Source organism: Ammodytes marinus (assembly GCF_949987685.1).
Source record: "Ammodytes marinus genome assembly, chromosome: 2".
NCBI lineage: Eukaryota > Metazoa > Chordata > Actinopteri > Uranoscopiformes > Ammodytidae > Ammodytes > Ammodytes marinus.
In genome coordinates, this window is record NC_137231.1 from 34,676,257 (window position 1) to 34,697,849 (window position 21,593).

General features: G+C 38.9%; 1 protein-coding gene across 7 annotated transcripts; it reads left to right on the forward strand.

Moving 5' to 3' along the window:
- The first annotated feature begins 7,695 nt into the window (after nucleotides 1–7,695).
- On the forward strand, nucleotides 7,696–17,523 carry LOC307264153 (uncharacterized protein). Of its 7 annotated transcripts, none has more exons than XM_080045432.1 (22): nucleotides 7,696–7,800; nucleotides 8,611–8,689; nucleotides 8,804–8,824; nucleotides 8,940–8,975; nucleotides 9,090–9,122; nucleotides 9,228–9,334; nucleotides 10,207–10,347; nucleotides 10,454–10,532; nucleotides 10,976–11,017; nucleotides 11,238–11,273; nucleotides 11,475–11,516; nucleotides 11,644–11,676; nucleotides 12,179–12,220; nucleotides 12,344–12,379; nucleotides 15,536–15,577; nucleotides 15,693–15,743; nucleotides 15,897–15,932; nucleotides 16,420–16,461; nucleotides 16,592–16,642; nucleotides 16,732–16,812; nucleotides 16,914–16,997; nucleotides 17,195–17,523. In XM_080045432.1, the coding sequence occupies exons 2-22, from the start codon at nucleotides 8,629–8,631 to the stop codon at nucleotides 17,269–17,271; spliced, it is 1,173 nt and encodes a 390-aa protein (XP_079901558.1). In that variant the 5' UTR covers nucleotides 7,696–7,800; nucleotides 8,611–8,628; the 3' UTR covers nucleotides 17,272–17,523. The 7 variants fall into 7 exon arrangements, with proteins under 7 accessions (XP_079901558.1, XP_079901559.1, XP_079901560.1 ...); XM_080045431.1 differs by having other exon boundaries at nucleotides 7,703–7,800; nucleotides 11,641–11,676; XM_080045433.1 differs by lacking the exon at nucleotides 11,644–11,676.
- The last annotated feature ends 4,070 nt before the right edge of the window (nucleotides 17,524–21,593 follow it).

Sequence of the window (21,593 nt, forward strand, 5' to 3'; positions counted from 1 at the left end):
GCGTCCAAATGGGTTATTTAATTTTATTGTTTTGTGTCTGATGTTGTACTAGGATGTATTGACCTTTTTATTGTATGAAATTGATGTGAAGTCAGCTGTGCAGCAGCTTTGGTGGACGTGCATAAATGTTCTTATTTGACTGTAAATACGTCACAGCTAGCTCAATATTGATCTCTAAGTTATCATGTCATCATATTCCCCTGAGGCTCCGGTGGTGCTGTGTGGGTGTGATACGGCACCTTTGCAAGGAATCTGAATGATTTATAGCTGACCAAATTTTGTGAAAGTGCTGTACAGTACAAAGGGTAACACTATGGACACAAATACAGCATATATTATCATGTCAAAAGTAACATTAAAAGTAAACTGAGAAGAAAAAATCATCATATAATAATAAAGCACTGAATTTCAAAGTTTTGTTCAATTCAGTAAAGGTGCACTATGTAACTATGGGTGTGTCAGAGAAGTGAACATTAAAAGATACGTATATTCTCATAACTGAATAAACAAACTTTCCTCACAGGAGCAGGGCGCACAGTTTGGTTTACAAACATATTATAGTCTTACGTTTTGTTTCAGGTTCCTCGGAATAATTTTGTTTTGATTTATGATGATAGATTTTTTCAATTCTAATAATTACATGTAGAGAAAATACGTGTCGCAAACTTACTGCAGGCTCTGCAAATGTAAACAAATTCCCCTCCACTGAAACTGCATAGCTGACCCTTTAAACTTCTTATCAACAAGTTTGCATTGTGCAGCAGCTGTTGTTAACCTGTGACAATGACACCAATTATCTCACCAAACAGTTGACCTAGATCTTAATACTATGACTCACACTTTATTGAAAACATCGCCCACATGTTCCCCTGAGGCTGATCTGGTGGTGAGTGGGTGTACTGCACCTTCAAAGGGAATCTGAGTGATTTATTACCCACAGCAAAACAAACCAATTCGATTGGATTCGTTGAAAGGGCGGCACACAAACATATTTCAGTCCCATACTGTAAAACATGACGTCCTTGGAGCATGTTAGGCCTGAAAAGCTGAAGTTACCATACCGATCTAAGGGTCAAAAGAGAGCCACCTTCGTGACTATCAGTAGACATACGTTTACATGCAGAAGACACAGCCACATAAAGGATCTGTTAAAGTGTTTGTTTGCATACATATCTGATCGGTCTTTCTATCGCCTCTGTCATACAAAGAAGCTGGATTGTAAATCCCATTTGGGTTTCAGAGAGCAAAGTTAATGTGTTATGAGACAAGTACTTTTTTTTTTTAGGATTATTTTTTGGCATTTTCAAGCTTTGTTAGATAGTTGAAATGGGGAGACAGAGAGAGAGGGGGGATGACCTGCAGTAAAGGTCCTTGGGTTGGATTTGAACCTGCGACCACTGCAACGAAGGCCGGAGTCAATATGGTACGCGCCCTGTCCACTACGCCACCGGAGTACCCAGACATGAGTACTTTTAACCCAATCTTATTCTGCAGTGAGAGTGAACTGTTCATTGTTGTAGAGGATTGGAACCAAGCACAGCCAGACAAGGCAGCACAGTGTTGCGCTAAAACCCAAACCGTGCACTAAGAGACGCTACAACGATGCCTACTGTATGACCAACCCTGTGCACATTGCACATGGTGACTTGACCATTGTTAATGCAGAAATCTTGATTTGTGAAGCTACAATAAACTTGCATTCAAGTGTTTAATTCTTTGTGATCCTGGTGTCTCTGGAGTTGTCAAAGAACTAGAGCAGTTATTAGTTACCAAGTGTTTCTATGTTCTTCCTCTTAGGAGCTATAAAAACACAAGATGATTGTGTTTGTATTGGGCTGCTGTCAGATAAGCTTTGGACAAAGTTTATTCAACATTGCTTGTTGTTGTCCTATCAGAAACTCCCTTTGTGCATGGGACATTTGCAAAATTGGATGATGGTGTAGTTGTGCAAACACCCTCACTAGAGACACCAGTTATATTAGACAATCAGGCCTTTCTTCACAACTTAAAAATTAGACATCATGTCAATAATTGAATAGTTTCAAATACGTCTGGATTCTTGCACCTGATGTGGTGTTAAAGATTGTGTTTCAGGACCTTGCTGTTGACTGTACTGTTAATGCTGAACTGAATCAAGACTGTCAGTATTTGCCATCACTAGATAAATACCTCTTTAAATTAAACCACTGGTCCTTTCTTAAAAAATAACTTAAAAAAGGGATGTCATGTTAATATATCCAGGGAAGAATGATGTTGCTAGCTCACTGTAGGTCACACGTAGGTAGTGCAGGCATGCAAATAACCTTTCCAACACTCCATTTTAAAAGGTACACTGTGCAGTTTCAGGGGAGGGGAGTTTGGCTAACACATAAGACACTGTACTACATAGCGGATAATGCATTTCTGGAACCTAGGGATGTGCAATTTATGTTTTTAATTGCAATTAGAATGTCAACTTCTAGGATCATGATCACGTCTCTGCTTTCAAAATACCAAATTTTGAGATTGAATCCTATCTGGATCATTCTGAACCAGATTGAATTTGAAAAACTGGGGCCCTGGGCCCAGAATAACACATACTAGAATATGCTTCCATATGCTTGGATCAGATATTCCACTGAACTGCCTGAGTCACTCCAATCTGTTGATTTAACCACACCCTGCTGCCACACTTGGATCCACAATACTTCATTAAGTTTACTTAGTCTGTGTTGATTTTAATTATTCGATACCTGGTGTAGTCACAAGCAGCAGTTGCAAGGACAAACATCACCACTGGGATTATTATTATAGTTGGGGAAGCTAATACCGAACTTTTTTGGAAATTAATATTTTTTGAAATATTTATTATATATTTGGATGGGGGCACTAGACTCCATCTGATTGTAGTGAAAAGATCACACTTAGAAAAGCCTGCTCCTGGCACACCTTCCCAAAGTTGGAATTGCACCCAACAAATATTGTGGTTTGTGGGATGGGCCCGTGAGTCGAAAACAGGTTCATCAGCAGAGCCAATGGGGTAGGGCTAGGGAGTCCTTTGCTTATGTGACAGCCACAATGTAATAAATCTAGTGGCTTATTGTCTCTTGTAGGGCTTGTCAGGGTGTTAGAAAGTGATCTAATGATCAACAAAAAATAAAAGTATGTTAGTATTATCAGCATAGCATTGAAAGTAAATGTGCTCATTGCGCGAAAATGGTCTGTAACACTTTCATCCCAGTGATGTTTATCTCTGAAGCTATGCAACTGAAAGTCTTCAGCTTTTTCGTAATTCTACAACAATTGAATACAGTTTTTTTTTGTTTTTTTACTTAAAAAGGCCTTTAATAGTCTTGCACCAACTAACCCATCACTGTCAGATCTATGGTCGATTAACCATTACCATCATGACAGTCAACTCATCCTTTTTGAATGCCACTTGTTTGTTTTTTTCATCTGCGATTATCACATTGTGTCCTTTCATTAAGAAGTCATTAAAGTGTTTTGGGTTTGGCTTATGTCTCGGGCGCTTTGTGTTACTGAATATGGCCTGTGTGTTTGTTACTTCCAGACGTTCCATCTGGATGCTCGACTAATGAGCAGTGCCCTCATCGTCTCCCATCCATCTGCAGCATACTGATCTTTTGATTCCTGATCTGAAAGAGCGGCACAATTCATCCTAATTCAAACACTGGCTGATATGTTTATCGCTGTAACGCTGCAAAAGAAAAAGTGACCAATTACATGAAAATCATTTGGATTGTCTCTTATCTTTACGACTGAACGTTGGATAAAAATGTTCTTAACACTCTTTATCGTCTTATGCTAATTAAAAAGATGAAGCAATAAAAGAAGCCTGATGGCCCATGAGTCTGTATTAACCCTCCTGTTGTGTGTTTGATTCATGTTAACTATACTTTTGTGTTCCCGTCAAAAATGACCGCACCATGATATCTAATTCTAAATACATAACAATACATACAAACACGTACACATACACACAGTGTGTGAAGTCACGTTACTGTAGACAGAAATAAAGTGTGGATATACCATATACGCTCAGACTGAGGATAATAATAGCGGCGGCGATCCGGTCGCAGCCTAGCTTAGCCTAGCCTAGCTTTCCCATTGTACAACTTCCCCTGGGCAGAAATAGACTCATACACTCTGCAAAATGAAGCGTGGGGGTTTGGATTGAGCAGCGGACCTTATGACCAGCTAGATTATACGCTGTTCCTTTTATTTGGTGATTTTTACGGGACATCAGGCCGCCGTGGTTAATGTTAAACACACGTCCTTCAACTGCTAACATGGTCGCATGTTTAGAACGTAGGCTATGGAACGTCAAACGCCCCCCTGTTCCGCAACAACAAGCTGGCCGCATTTATACAGAGAGGCAGAACTGATTGTGTCGGGAATCTTACTACCCCCCGAGGTAGTAAAATTCCCGGAACAATCTCTCGCACCTTTCTTCCCTCGTTCCGCAACGGTCGCATTTATACAGTAGGGCGGAGGGCCGAAATTCCGGCATATTCCCGGCTTTCACTGGCTGTGTAAAAGGGGCTTATGACACACACTTTATTGAACACAAAGCCCACATGTTCCCCTGAGGCTGATGTGGTGGTGTGTGGGTTTACTGCATCTTTAAAAGGGAATCTGAGTGATGTATTGCCGACAGCAATACAAACCGATTTGATTCGTTAAAAGGGCGGCACACAGACATATTTCAGTCCCATACTGTAAAACATGACGTCCTTTGAGCAGATGAGGCCTGAAAAGCTGAAGTTACCATGCCGATCTAAAGGTCAAAAGAGAGCCACCTTTGTGACTATCAGTAGGCTAACGTTTACATGCAGTTAAGCCACAGCCACATAAAGGATATGTTAAAAGTGTTTGTTTGCATACATTTCTGATCTGTCTTTTTATCTCCTCTGTCATACAAATACGCTTGTTTGTCTCTAATGCATTGGGCCTGAGAAAATATCCCCTTTGGGTTTCAGAGAGCAAAGTTAATGTGTTATGAAACGAGCACTTTTTTTTTTTTGCATTTTCAAGCTTTGTTAGATAGTTGAAATGGGGAGACAGAGAGAGGGGGGGATGACCTGCAGTAAAGGTCCTTGGGTTGGATTTGAACCCGCGACCACTGCAACGAAGGCCGGAGCCAATATGGTACACGCTCTATCCACTACGCCACCGGAGTACCCAGACATGAGTACTTTTAACCCAGTCTTATTCTGCAGTGAGAGTGAACTGTTCATTGTTGTAGAGGATTGGAACCAAGCACAGCCACACGAGGCAGCACAGTGTTGAACTACAAAATCAGACTAAAGGGCATTGAAAAAGTCAAGACATTGTGTAGCTGCCTGCTGCATTTAAAACAAGGTCAATGAAAGTTATCGCAACAGGGTGTAAAACCCAAACAGTGCACTATGAGACGCTACAACGATGCCTACTGTATGACCAACCTTGTGCACATTGCACAAAGTGATTTGATCCATTGTTAATGCAGGATTCTTGATTTGTGAAGCTACAATAAACTTGCATTCAAGTGTTTAATTCTTTGTGATCCTGGTGTCCCTGGAGTTGTCAAAGAAGTAGAGCAGTTATTAGTTACCAAGTGTTTCTATTTTCTTCCTCTAAGGAGCTATAAAAACACGAGATGATTGTGTTTGTATTGGGCTGCTGTCGGATAAGCCTTGAACAAAGTTTATATAATATTGCTTATTGTCCTATCGGAAACTCCCTTTGTGCGTGGGACATTTGTGAAATTGGATCAGGGCGTAGTTGTGCAAACACCATCGCTAGATAAATACCTCTTTAAATTAAACAACAGGTCCTTTCTTCATAACTTAAAAAGGGATGTCATGTTAATACATCCAGGTGAGAATTATGTTGCTAGCTCACTGTGGGTCACACGTAGGTAGTTCAGGCAAGCAAATTACCTTTCCGACACTCCTTTTAAAGGTTCACTATGCAGTTTCAGAGGGGGGGAATTTGTTTACATTTGCAGAGACAGCAGTTAGCTGACAAACCATATTTACTATATATTTAATTCTAAGTATTGAATAATTCTAACATCATAAATCTAAACTCAATTATTTTGAGGAACCTGGAACCAAACGACTAGAATATGTTTGTAAACCAAACTGTGGGCCCTGCTGCTGTAAAAAACAACAGTGAAACAGTAACTTTTCAAGAAGCTTTCTAACTTCAAACAGTGTTCCAGGGATCATATTTTACTGCGAGGAAAGTTTTTTCAGAGAATATATTTTAGAAAATGTTCACTTCTCTAACACACCCAAAGTTACATTTCCATTTCACAACACAGTTAATGATTTGCACATTGATTCTATGCCACCCTACCATATTCAAAAACTCCCATTCCCTCTTATGATGTGGTTGTGTGTTGATATGAGTACAGACTATCACCCCAATAGTATTTGGCATTTTCTAAATGTAGCTTGATCTGCTGGATTTGTATGAAATTTGACGAACTGGTTGACAAGGCTGGCTAACACAGAAGAAGCTGTGTACAAATTTTGAGATTGAATCCTATCCGGATCATTCTGAACCAGATTGAATTTGAAAAACTGGGGCCCTGGGCCCAGATATGGTTGGATCAGAGTTTCCTCTCAGCTGCCTGAGTCATTTCAAGCTGTTGACTTAACCACACCCTGCTGCCACACTTGGATCCACAATACCTCATTAAGTTTACTTGTCTGTGTTGATTTTACGTCTTCGATACTTGGTGTAGTCCCAAGCAGCAGTTGCCACACCAAGGACAAACATCACAACTGAGTTTATTATTATAGTTGGGGAAGCTAATACCGAACTTTTGGGGAAATTAATATTTTGGGAATCATTATGTATTTGGAAGGGGGCATTTGAAAAGATCACACATCCTTGGAAAGCCTACTCCTGGCACACCTTTCCGAAGTTGGAATTGCACCCAACAAATATTGTGGTTTGTGGGATGGGCCCGTGAGTCGAAAACAGGTTCATCAGCACAGCCAATGGAGTAGGGCTAGGGGGACATTTGTTTCTTTGACATCAACAATGTAATAAATGTAGAGTCTTATTGTCTCTTTTGGGGCTTCTCAGGGTGTTAGAAAGTGATCTAGTGATCAACATAAACATTTTCCATTCAAAATAAAAGTATGTTAGTATATCAGCATAGTATTGAATGAATACTTTATTCCGGACTCAAAGTTCCATATAACTGCTATATTGAAAGTAAATGTGCTCATTGCGAAGAAATGGTCTGTAATGGAGGAATTTAAATAAGCCAGACTTGATTATCTTAAGGTTTTACAGTCATTTAATTATATTTCATTTAGCAGACACTTTCATCCAAAGAGTTTTCAATCCCAAGTCTTCAGCTTGTTCTTAATTCTACAAAAATGTAATACAGTTTTTTTTGTTTTTTAACCTAAAGGGCCTTTGATAGTCTTGCACCACCTAACCCATCAATGTCAGATCTATGGTTGATTAACCATTACCATCATGACAGTCAACTCATCCTTTTTGAATGCCACTTGTTTGTTTTTTTCATCTGCGATTATCACATTGTGTCCTTTCATTAAGAAGTCATTAAAGTGTTTGGCTTATGTCTCTAGCGCTATGTGTTCCTGAATATGGCCGTTGCTGGCAAGACATAATGACAAGACAAATACCAGTGGAATACTTTACATCATCATTGTTCCTCACATGCGTGGCATCCGTTCCTGCTCTTGTTAGAGTACATAAGAGCTGATATTTGTCTCCACACACAGTCTGAAGCTTTTTGCTTCATAGGACGGAGAGAAGATCCTTCGGCTGCAGGTTTGCTACTCTTTCTCTTTTTAAGACACTGCAGGGGAATAGGGTTCTATATATTACTTATAGATATGATATCATCATACAACATTGCCAGTTGATTACTGACGTTAAAACAATAATTTTTTGTAGTGATGGAAATGTATTCTCTTTTTAGTGAGCCAGGCCATTTTGCTCGGCTCAGAGCTGGCTCTTTCCCAAAACGGCTCTCCATATTACCACTTATAATTTTTTTTAATTCAGCCAAATGTAGCCCCGTTTTGACTTATGATTTGTATGTGTAGGCCCATATCACTTAAATTATTCAATACATCCTTTGTCCTTAAGTATTCAAAAGTTAAAATAAATGTTTTTCTGATATCAATAAATTGCGTAGCCGATTGTTTTCATTGAAAACATTTATTTTTTTAATGGCTCTCGGTTGGGAGCCGACTCCCATCGTTCACTTAAAAGAGCCGGCTCATTGAACCACTTGCATGTCTTTAAAAAACTAAATTCTAGATGTTGGATGAAGCCAGAGTTAAAATATTTGCTAATTTTTTTTCAACATCAGTGTCCAATGTTTTTTCAGAGTTTTGAAAAATACAAAACAATGTTGAGTTAATGGCCATTAAAGATGGTTGTATAGGAAGAATATTAACATATACAAAACAGACAAGGTTTATAATTGCCATATTCTTAAAATTGACCAGTAGTTGAAAAAAACAAAGTTTAGGCCTGCAGTGTCTCACCTAAATGTCCTGTCATTATCAGTTCAGTGCGAGCGATTGTCTTTTGCTGAGGTAAACGTAACATGTCTGCCTCTCCTAATGAAAGGTTTTCAGCATCTCCACTATGAAGATACTGGCTGTGTCTGTCTTTGTGGTCGCCATGACGGCCCTGACCACAGCTTTCCGTGAGTATTTACTGATAGTAGTCGAGGTCAATTACTTAACTTTTAAGCACATTATCTTTGTTTTTTTTTTAAACACACAACTCACTGGTGTTTTCAACTGTCTTTCCACTCCAGAAACTACTATACCACCACCACGTGAGTGTATATTTCTTCATATTTGCAGTGATGCCTGTTTGAGACCTGAATGTAGATACAATGAAATAACAAATCAGATGTTCTAAGTCAATAACTGATATGTTGAATTGTGCAGCTGATGCCGGAGGAGATCACGGACATGGATATCAACGTGAGTGTATATTTCTTCTAAAATACAATGATCAGCATTTAAGCAAATAAAACACCAGATATCTATAAGTCAATAACTGCGTTGTTGTTTTGTGTTGTTTTTTTGCTCTTACAGCGGAAATCTTTGATACTACAGTTCCTACAACTGGTGGATATTTTCGCTACATATTTTTACAAAAATGCATCAAACTTTATCAAAATATGTTTCTGCCTTTGATATCATGACCCTCTCTTCTGTGTTTGTCTTCACTAGAGGAGCAGTTCGGTGGCTGGCATCCATCTTGTCCTCCCGGTTGGACGATGTTTCATATTCAGTGTCTCCTCTTCGTCAAAGAATTGAAGACTTGGGCTGAAGCTGAGGTAAACAGCAAAATTGTGTTTTTTTTAGCTAAGAAGGCCCTGCACTGGACATAACAATTCAATAATTTCTTGCAATATTAAATATTGCAATGCTGCATTTATACTTTATTTTAAACTATAGTTTTTAAAATGTTATTATTCATTAAATGAATCACAAATTTCAAAGCATGTTTTCCCCTTTACTCATCAAGTAGCTCACAGCCGAGTTTCAAACTGAATACCTCCAGTGAGATCCTCAGCCCACCACGACTACGCCTCGATATCCTGTCCATGAATATCACAAGCAGGATTGGGGACAAAGTGCAGCTCTGGCGGAGGCCAACCACCACCGGAAACAAGTCTAACTTACTGCTGAGAACTCGAACACAGCTCTGAGCAGGGACTCCATACTCCTGGTCCCCCTTTTTGAACAGGGGAATCACCAACCGAATCAGCCTCTCCTTGGGCTACTGTCCCAGACTTCCGCATAATGTTGAAGAGACATATCATGCAAAACAGCCCCTCCACACCCATTGCTTTCAAAATCTCTGGACCGATCTCACCATCCCCCAGGGCTCTGCCACTGTGGAGTTGTTTGACTACCTTTGATGATCCCCCATCAGCCCCCAGCTCTGCCCCTACCATAGAGGGTGTGTAAGTCAGATTCAGGACTTACTCAAAGTGTTCCTTCCACGGCCCGTTTACCTCATCAGTTGAGGTCAACAGCATCCCATCCTTTCACAGCTTCAGCGGGTCCCCATCTCCCTCCCAAGGAGTGAATTTATTTCTGTACTTACACTTGGATAATTGGCGTATTATTTGGATGTGCTGTTATTACTATGGTTTTCCATCTCATCCTATCTGACATCACTGTCTGTTTATCTCCACCGTAGACAAACTGCCACTACCAGGGGGGAAACCTTGTGCCTGTAATCCAGTCAGCAGGTTTAGACACCACCGGAGACATTCAGGAACTACTGCAGGAAGCTGGTCATCACGATGGACAAATATGGGTTCAAGAATGTAATGCAGAGGTATGTAATGTATAGTTAAACAATGGCTGACACTGACAGTTATATAAACAATATTCTATTAATTAAAATAACGGCAAACAATATCCTCTTCTGTTTTGCTTCTCAGCATCAGTCTGTGATGTGGATGTTTTATGGCTTTTTCTCTTCTGAGGATAAGTCCTCCTGTTTGCAGATCGGCGAAGGAAGTAAGAAAACCTTTCTTGATTGTGTGTCAGAAAATCGGAAATGGGGTCCCCTAAAAACTATCTGAAAACCTGTGTTCAAAAACCCCAGTCAGATATCTCTCCCCTTATTGCATCATAACAGGGGCTGAAAAGCGGGAGAAAGAGTTGCATCAAGGGCACAATGAGAAATATTAAGTTGTTTTGGTCACTACACGATGAAAACACTTTCTAGTAGAAATCCAAATAACAATTTTGTATCAAAAAATTATCAGAATGTGTGACCTTTAACCTACAGACAGTACCCAGTTAGCTTAGCATTAAGACAGCCTGGCTCCATCCCATGGTTACACAGTCCACCAATCAGCAGATAACTCACCCTTAGAAAGCGAAAGAGCACCTTTCCCAAAAGTCAAACTATCTTTAATAAGTAAACAACTCACTGGTGTTTTCAACTGTCTTTCAAGTTCCTCTAACAACCATCCCACCACCACAAACTACTGTACCACGTGAGTCTATACTTCCTCATATCTGTAATAATGCCTGTTTGAGACGTGATATAAAAAAGATTAAAAAAAAAATTATAATATTATATTAAAAAATAAATAAATAATAAATAAATTATATCTGGTTTTGAGACGTGAATATAAAAACAATTAAAAAATATTTAAAAAAAATCTAAAACAAAAGATCAAATGTTGTTAGTAAATAGCTGCTTTGTTTGTGCAGCCGGTGCAGGAGGATGGCACGGACATGGAGATCCCCGTGAGTGTATATTTCTTCATAACAAATATACGTTTTATGGGAATTAAAAATTAGATGTCCTTAGTCGATGTTTGAATTCACTTTTGTACGCCAATGATGTACACAATGCTGGTGTTAAAATTAGGCCTCCCTTACAACCTACAAGTCAAACTATCCTTAAATAGTTAAGTATTTATATATATTTTTCAACTATCTTTCCAGTTCCTCCAACAACCATCCCACCCCCACCAACTACTGTACCACGTGAGTGTATATTTCCTCATAGCAGGACTGATATCTGTTTGAGACGTCATAAAAACAATGAAATAAGAATTTAAAAAAATAAAATATCAAATGGTGTGAGTAAATAAATGCTTTGTTTGTGCAGCAGGTGCAGGAGGATGGCACGGACACGGAGATCCACGTGAGTTTATATTTTTTTATAAATACAATGAAACAGTATTAAAAGAGAATAAAAGATTAGATGTCCTTAGTCAATGTTTTAATTAACTTTTGTACGCCCATGGTGTACAAAATTGTGTTTTTTTGGTGTTAGAAATTAGGTTTTTAAAGGCCTTCCTTACAATCTTAAAAAGCTTAAGAAGTTTAAGAAATTCACAGTGTGAACATTTAATTTTTCTTAAATTATTGTTATCAAAGCTTTTATGTGGTCAGAGATACATTCTGTAACATGATAAAGCTTTGGGCATGAATCCTTTTTTTCATAAGGAAATCATGATAACCAGGAACACAGCTGATGTTAATTATAATGTGCCATATTTAACAATATAAAACACCCTAAAAACCAATCGTACAATGTAGTCTTTGATAACTTGCCCCCAGAAAAGGAATAAGCACCTTTCCCAAAAATCTAACTATCCTTAATTAGTTAAATATGTATATTTATTTTTCAACTATCTTTCCAGTTCCTCCAACAACCATCCCACCCCCACCAACTACTGTACCACGTGAGTGTATATTTCCTCATAGCAGGACTGATATCTGTTTGAGACGTCACAAAAACAATGAAATAAGAACTTAAAAAATAAAAGATCAAATGTTTTCAGTAAATAACTGCTTTGTTTGTGCAGCCGGTGAAGGAGGATGGCACGGACATGGAGATCCCCGTGAGTGAATATTTCTTCATAAATACTAGGGCTGCCCGAATTATTCCAATATTCGAATACTCGTTCGGAAAATTTGTATTCGGAGCTTAAATTAGTATTCGGAGCTTCGTTTTTTTTTTTTTTTTTTTTTCAAAACATTTTTTTTGCAAGAAGCTAGTACTGCAATACAATGTCATCAAATAATTTTATATTTGGATATAAAAGTTAGTAATATTGTAGTAGTAGTAGTAGTATTGCTCATTTAGGAGGATATTACATCACTAAGTGTCATAGCACATCCATTACTTCACCTCCGAGTGCGTAAATCTTCAACAAAATATGCAGATACTGTCAAAATCGGTTCCAGGGAGTATATAGGGATTATTAACGTTTTTTTTTTATTATTTTTTTTAATGTTGTTTTTGATGGTGTGTTTTTCTGGAACGAATATTCGAATATTCCAAGCCTGAAAAATGGCATTCGGGCCAGCCCTAATAAATACAAATAAAAAATGTTAAGGGAATCAAAGATAAGATGTCCTTAGTCAATGTTTGAATTAACTTTTGTACGCCAATGATGTATGGTGGTGTTAAAATTAGGCCGCCTAAGAAATTCTGTGTGGACATTTAATTTTTTTAAATTATTGTCTTTAGCATTAAAAAAACTAGACTTTTATGTGGTCAGACATACTTTTTGTAATATAATAAAGTTTTGGGGCTTAAATCCTTTCTTTAAGAATTAACTCACAACTATAAGTTTTGGCCAGGAACACAGCTGACATTTAACGTATTTAAAACAGCTACGAGTAACATTTAAATATATTTTAAACAGCCTCATGTTTCCTCTCATAATCATAAATTACCTTTAACAGCAAACGAGACCATCAGTGCAAAGAAAGACGTTTTTATATAGTTTTTATTACTGCTTTTGGTCTGGTCGCACACCCAGTCCGATTTTCGGTTCACGCGTGCATGCTCTATGGTCACATATCCGTATTGGTCGCAGATTTCAGTGTGGAGCGGCAACGCGATTTGAGAAGCCTATCCCTCCAGGTGAGGGAAGGGGAGCGGGAGCCTTGTTTGAGACAAGTGTTCGTCATAATGACTGATAACGGGCTAACCATCAAAGAAAAAAAAAGAGAATGCAATGAAGAAAAGCTAAAAGGGAGAGTGATATAGGCTACGGGCGGGACGAGGGCGTGTATACAATTTCACGAGAGCGAACTAGACTGCAGTGTTTACTCCTAAATGAATGAAAGGTTGGTACTAACACAAAGTTTGCTTTGCCTCACCATCATCAGATAACCATTATCTGAAATAGTCATTATTTACATCAACAACACAAACACATACTAACTGCCGTCTCTCGTTCATTCGCTTTCTGTGAGGACACGTAATCTTTCAGCTCCGTGAGAGAGTAGTTAGGTGACACTGCTGCATCAACTCATTGCAATCAGGTGTGTGTAGCATTGACTGGCATTAGTTGATGCAGTGTCAAAACCAGTGGCGGCTCCTGACAATAATCTCAGGGGGGGCAATTGTTGCCATGATGGGTAAAATGACCCTAAATTAACCTAAATCAGATAGCATTATATTGCATTTAACAGTTTGTTTTTCCTGTTCATCTGGCATAACCACTCTGGCAACATTAGAAAAGCATTGTACTGTACAGTATTGTTGGACATAAAGTTAGTTAATTTCTTGAATAAAATTATTTTAGCTCTAAAATGATTTAATTATCCGGCTGTGGCCATCACAGATAACTTGTCATCTACCAGTGTGCTCCTCAGATAGGCTTCCTTTAAAAGTGAAGAGACCTGCTCTACAATTAATCACAATAATCTGATTGACTTGACAGTTGTGTTCTGATTAAACAAAAATGGATGCTGGCATAGCATATGTGCAATCATTACATTGGTTTGCGTTACTACTGTCTACCTTTCTTTATATGTCCATGCTGTCTACAGCACCGTTACTTGGTAGGCGGCTTTATGCCGCGGACGGACAGCAGCTGTCAGAGTAAACAAACAGTCTATGGATCAGCTGTTGAACGGCGCAGGCTCGTCCATATGTAGATTGATGTTTAATGTTTGTTTTACCTTTTCTGAGAGATGATGCATAGGGGTGACACCCGAAGTTATCCATGCGGTGTCTGTGCTGCCATCAGGGTGGATTAAATGCCATATAGTCCATAATCATCATGCAGCGGCAGCAGGACAGAGCGTTAGCTCCTTAGCATCCTGCTGTTAGCCGTTCAAACGAGCCCCGTGAAAATCCGCGTTTATACGATTCCCCAATCCATGTTGGTAGATACTTGCTTGATTGTTATATTTTGTCTGGAAAGGACCTAGTCCTTGACATGATCAAGTAGTTTGCCAGCCTAGCCTGAGTTGATATTAGTTATGTTGGTCTTGACTCTTGAATATGACCGCTTTGGGCAGCACACCGAACATGTGACTGTATCAGTCACTGTAATTGGTTCATTGCTTACTGTACGTATGACGACAACACGTTAGGGCGAGCACCCCCGGAACCCATAGAGATTGCATTGCGAAGCCTGCAGTTTGAAAAAAAAAGTTTTACATTGAAGTCTATGAGAGCGCTCAGGGCTATTTTCAACCAGCCCGAAATCGCCCCAGAGTGACGGTACAGAGCACAGACGCTGATTGTACAATGATATTCAGACTTAGATGCAGGTAAAAACTGTATTGAAATAATAAATTATGATTATAAATACAAAAAAAATACAAAAACATTTTTTTTTTCATTATTATTATTATCCTTATTATATTTTTGTTTTTTGCTGGTATGGCTCAAGGAGGGCGTCGCCCTATCACCCTCTATGGGCGAGCCGCCGCTGGTCAAAACCACTCTCACGGAGCCGAAAAGAGTCCTCACACTTTCAACACACGGACATGCACTATATTGCGCCCTTCTCAGTTCACACTCGCACGCCTGGCACGAGCTAGAAAACAGCTTTGCGACAGCGGGCGTCGTAAAAATACTACCGCTTTTGTCCAAAGGGGCCGCCAACGTGCAATGTTACTCGTAGTGGCTTTAACATTATAGAATGGCCTAAAAACAAATGGTACAATGTAGTCTGTGATAACTAGTAAAGTATCTATATCAATATGTACATTTTCCTACAACTCACGTTTAAAAAAAAATGTCTTTCAAGTTCCTCCAACAACCATCCCACCGCCACCAACTACTGTACCACGTGAGTATATACTTCCTCATATCTGTAATAATGGCTGTTTGAGACGTGATATTAAAAACATTTAATAAAATAAAATAAAAAATAAATTCAATAAATGCTTTGTTGAATTCTGCAGATCGTGGACGAGGTGGAAGTGGAAAGATAAAACACAAATATGGAACTCATTGTGAGTTTATATTTCTTCATAAATACAAATAAATAATAAAGAAATTATATCTGTTTGAGATGTGAATATAAAAACGATGAAATGAGAATTTAAAAAAATAAAAATAAAAGATCCAATGTCGTAAGTCAATAAATGCTTTGTTTTATTGTGCAGCCGGGTTAGGAAGATGGCACGGACATGGACATCACCGTGAGTGTATATTTCTTCATAAGTACAAAGAAACAATATTAAAAAGAATAAAAGATTAGATGGCCTTACGCCTGTGGTGTACAAAATGGTGTTTTTTTTGTGTTACAAATTAGGTTTTTACAGGCCTCCTTTGCAATCTTACAAAGTTTCAGAAGTTGAAGTAATTCACAGTATGAACATTTACTTTTTTTATGATTGTTATCAAAACTTTAAGCAGTTAAGAACTGGACTTTTATGTGGTCAGAAATACATTTTGTAACATGATAAAGTTTTTGGCATGAATCCTTTCTTTAATTAGGAAATCATAACAACCAGGAACACGGTTGATGTTAATTATAATGTGTGTAACAATATAAAATGGCCTAAAAACCAATCGCACAATGTAGTCTTTGATAACTTATCCCCAGAAAAAGGAATAAGCACCTTTCCCAAAAGACAAACTATCCTTAATTAGTAAAGTATATATGTTTTTCAACTATCTTTCCAGTTCCTCCAACTACCATCCCACCTCCACCAACTACTGTACCACGTGAGTCTATACTTCTTCATAACTGTAATAATGCCTGTTTGAGATGTGTTTATAAAAACCATGACATAACGATAAGGAAAATTAAAGATCAAATGTCCTTTGTAAATAACTACTTTGTTGAATTGTGCAGATCGTTTGCCACATGGAGGTGGAAAGAAAAAACACACATTTGGATCTCGACGTGAGTGTATAAATATACATCAATAATAAAGGAAATACAAGATCAGATGCCCTTAGAGAGTTAATGCGTTGTTTCTTGCTATTGTTCAGATGGTGGAAGATGGGCTGGTGGACGATTTGGTGGACGAGGAAGCAGTCATGGATACAAAAAAGATCCAATTTCATCTAAACGTGAGTGAACTGTGTATGTCTTCATGAATACAATGAAATAATATTAAATATATGGAAGATCAGATGTCCTTAGTCATTAACTGCTTTGTTGTATTGTTCAGATGGTGCAAGTCATGGTGGAGGTCATGGGCAAAGACATAGACGTTCATATCGTGTTGGAGGAAATCGTAGGCGCAGATCTCTATGTGAGTGTATATTTCTATATACATACTAACCCTGCGTTCCGAATCGCATACTCTTTCTTTTTTCTATTCTACATACCACATCCGACGATAAAAATAATCTACTTAGGATGCAGTAGGCATACTATTGGGACATACTTTTATTATTTTATTTCATCATAACATTTACTGACTCCTGTGTGTGTGTTTGTTACTTCCAGCCGGTCCATCTGGATGCTCGACTAATGAGCAGTGCCATCATCTTCTCCCATCCGTCTGCAGCATACTGATCTATTGATTCCTGATCTGAAAGAGCGGCAAAATGCATCCTTATTCAAACACTGGTTGATATGTCTTTGCAACATGTAACCTGCTATCGCTGTAATGCTGGAAAAGAAAAAGTGACCAATTACATGAAAATAATTTGGATTGTCTCTTATCTTTACTACTGAACGTTGGATAAAAATGTTCTTAACACTCTTTCTCGTCTTGTGCAAATTAAAAAGATGAAGCAATAAAAGAAGGCTGGTGGTCCGTGAGTGTGTATTAACCCTCCTGTTGTGTGTTTGTTTGTTTTGTGTTAACTATGCTTTTGTGTTCCCATCAAAAATGACGGCCCAATGATAGCTGAAACACATAATAATACAAACAATATCCCCTAGTGTTGAGTTAAATATTTTTACCAAGTTTTTTTTGTTACACATTTTGAACCTTTTTGCCCTTTATGGTCTGTAGGCATCAGAATCAGAATCTGATTTATTTGTCATTGCACCGTTACAGAACAACAACATTTCATTTCAGTCATCATTGATCTGAGCTCATACAACTTTTTTTTGTTAAAAACAAAAAGCGTTATGGATTATTTTGACTCAAATACTCAGATTAAACATATCGTGCTATTCATCACTTTAATTGTTTGATACCAGATGTAGTCCTATCATTAAAGCAGACCTATTATACTTTTCGACTTTTATGACCTATAAACGTTGTTATAATGATTTATAGTCATGTTTAACCATACTAGCTTATCAAATAATTACGTACATGCATTTCGACGTATTCCTTGCTGACCCGTCTGGGCTTGCTGTGCAGAGCACAACACACTAGGACAGCCGGTCGAGAATTACATGACAAATCACGTGACAAAGGGTTCTTCTCTTAAGTCGTCACACGAACATTTAAGTCCAGTGTTTCCCGCAGGATTTTTTTCAGCAGCGGTGCTGTGATCCCCGAACCCTCTAGGGGGGTCCGGGGGCATGCTCCCCCGGCCGAATTTTTTTTGTACCCTGTACATTGGAATCCATGAATCTGGTGCACTTTGAGAGGAAAATATGCACTTAAATCCTATTCACACAGTCCTGTGTATTACTGTAGATAGGATTGTTGGTGTTGTAACTTTGCCTTTTGTGTCTTACAGATTTTGACATTTTTGTATAGAAATTAATATTTAAACAAAAAATGCCACAACGCAAAAATAATTTGCACAATTTATTTACAGATTTTTGCCTAATGCTTAAACACTAAAATGGTTGCTATGCCCAAAGCATCACAACCTCTAACTTTGGTGACCATGCCCAAAACACAAGCACCAACCCTACAAACACAATAAGTGCTTTGCACTGTTTGAAATTCTCCAACACACTTCTTTCAAGACACTACACACTGTTTTTTACACAAGACACATTGTTCAAAAATGAAATCTCCTGCAATCATGGGCAAAACACCTCTCAGGATCTACCACTGCACCCTCTCTCTCTTGTTCTCCTTGCTTCTCTGTCACTTCTCTTTCCTCCCTTACTTGGTGTACCTGTATTTTCTGTAATAAACTTGAGCACTTAAACAACAAGTAAGAAATGCTAGAAATCTTATTTGTTTCCTTCAAATTACCCTATATACATGTATTTGTAATGTTCGAAACATTTTAGCATCTCTCTCTCTCTCTCTCTCTCTCCTTCTTTCTTCGTGTAGAAAAGGCCCCAAAGTTATAGGTTACAGTGTTTAATACTTCTTACAGTGTGTTAAGTTATGTTTTGTTTAGTGTGGGTAGCTGTCAGTTAGGGCCGTGACGTCAGTCGGCTGGAGAGTCTTTTTAGTAGTTTCCTTTCTCCTCTTGCTCGGTCAGATGTGCGAGCGTGCATGTAGCGATCATTCTACAGTTTGTACAACATGTTTGTTTAAGTTGTGGAATTACCTGTGCCGTGTGTGAGTAAGATTGCTGTTCTAAATTATAGTTTTATGCATGTTTTAACGGCTGCGATTCGCGGGTCGCAATAACAGCTGTTCCAACGTCTCGAGCAGAGTTAAACCCTTTGTTCTTTTCCTGCGCTCTGTGTGGTGCTGTGTCTGTGAAAGAGAAGAAAATAAAGAGCGGATAAACCCAACTCCTCCTCTCCTAGTCTCATGCTTATAATCTGACGTTTTTGGCCATAAATGGTGTTCTGGCCGACACCTCTGAAGTGAAACCAGTGATACAAGCAAATCAGCGCGGTAAGCTACATTCACCAGTTTCCTCCGCTACACTTCGCTCTTCCGCTTCACTCGCTGCTGGAATCAATGTAACTTTGCAACCGTGTAGGCTACTACTGCCAACAACTGCCACACTCGCTGTTAGGTTATTCTTCTTCTTTAGATGTTGGCTACGTGATGATGTGCCGCGCGCTGCGCAATTTACGTTACGCGCTGCCCATTTTCTAAATGGAGCTACGTACAAAAAAAAATAGAAAATGCGGAGGAGAAGGATTTTTATAGAAGCGGCGCACGTTCACTCAGCAGCGGCGGAGCGCCGCTGCTGAGTGAACGTGTGGGAAACACTGAAGTCGTCACACCGGAGGATGTTTCCATGTATAGTAATCCTGCCACTTCCCTGCTCGCGTCTGCCTCGTGCCCTTATAGATCCATGCTCGCGCCTCCCGCCACTGAAAGTGTTCCGGAAGGAAGGTAACCAATCACAACGGAGTGGGGTTTGCAGGAGGGCGTGTGGGGGGGAGCAGAGATGGCCGAAGCACAGGCGGAGGGATTGGAGATGGCCGAAGCACACACACTCAAGTGTTGACAGGGCATGCTGGATCGCCAAAATAAGAGAAAGAGCTTCCCGAAAATCTACATAGTTTTTTGTGATGTGATTCGTGTCAGGTTGCTCTATAGCAGTGTTTAACAAGAAATTAAGACTCTTTAAGGTAATTTTGATAATTTGGCGACTTCATTGATCCCACCTGTAGTAAAACTGTCATGACTGGCCATGAATGCAAACCTGGAATCTATGTAGCATTAAGGATATAGCCAGACAATCCAAGTGTATTTGACATCATGTATTGGGACATCCTAAATTTTTTTATGTTATGCTTAATAGCATAAAAGTATGGGGATTGGAACGCAGCCCAAGTAGCAGTTGCCACACCAAGGACAAACACAAGAACAGTAGCCGACCTTATGATGGGGATATTTGGGGAAGCTAATACCAGCAAACTTTGGAAGTGAATATATTGAGAAGGGGGCACTATACTCATTAAGATGGTAGTAAAAAGGTCAAACATCTTTGGAAAACCTGGTCCTGGCACACCTTTCCGACGTTGGAATTGCAACCAACAAATATTGTGGTTTGTAGGAGGGGCCGATGATGATTTGAAAAACAGGTTCATCAGCAGCGCCAATGGGGTAGGGCTTGGGAGTCGTTTGCTTCTGTGACAGCCACAATGTAATAAATCTAGTGGCTTATTGTCTCTTGTGGGGCTTGTCAGGGTATTGGCACCAGTCACAAAATAATAAATCAATCAATCAATATCCTTTATTTAACCAAGTAGAAAAAAAGTTTTCCATCAAAGTGCTCCGCTCTCATTAAAAATATGCAAGTGAAATCAGTTAAGTAAAAGTACTCATTGTGCAGTGGAATGGTCTGGAATCCATGCATTTGTATCGGCCATAATCACGTTCTTTATCCTTTCAAGTTATGCATCTAGAATTCTCCTACAGCAATTGAATTAAGGTTATTTCTTATTTATTTATAAGGCCTTTTGTGGTCTTGCACCACCTGACCCATATTAGCTGAATACACTTTATTATCACGTGACATCTTACAGTATTTTTAAGCATACTAAATCTGACCACAATAATTGGGACATCCTAAATCTTTTTTGTACCATACTAAATAGTAGAAATTATTTTTACTTGTTAAGTGTTTTGGGAAGATGCTGCATGGTGATTCTGCACTCTAAATGCAATTGAATGATTGGTCGAAGCACAGTTCTTCACTATGATGTAATAAATAAATCACTGTCAGATACAAACACCGGCATTTATCAAATGTTGTCCTTTGATTTAGGAGTTATTAAAGTGTGTGGGTTAGGCTTATGCCTCAGGCCCAATGTGTAACTGAATATGGGCGTTGTTGGTCCAACACATGACAAGACAAAAACCAGTGGAATAAATGAGTGTGTCATTGTCCCAGAATACAAAGTAGTTTTAAATGCATGATTTACAGTGTGTGTGTGTGTGTGTGTGTGTGTGTGTGTGTGTGTGTGTGTGTGTGTGTGTGTGTGTGTGTGTGTGTGTGTGTGTGTGTGTGTGTGTGGGTGGGTGTGGCCTCAGTTCCTGTTCTTGTGCAACTATATAACTTCTGATTTT

Bases quoted from the DNA above. Each gene is read 5' to 3' on its own strand.
- LOC307264153 (XM_080045431.1), top strand. From the start codon at position 8,629: ATGAAGATACTGGCTGTGTCTGTCTTTGTGGTCGCCATGACGGCCCTG. The intron at 8,976-9,089 runs GTGAGTGTATAT...TTGCTCTTACAG, and splicing joins TCACGGACATGGATATCAAC to CGGAAATCTTTGATACTACA. The intron at 16,998-17,194 runs GTGAGTGTATAT...TGTTACTTCCAG, and splicing joins TCGTAGGCGCAGATCTCTAT to CCGGTCCATCTGGATGCTCG.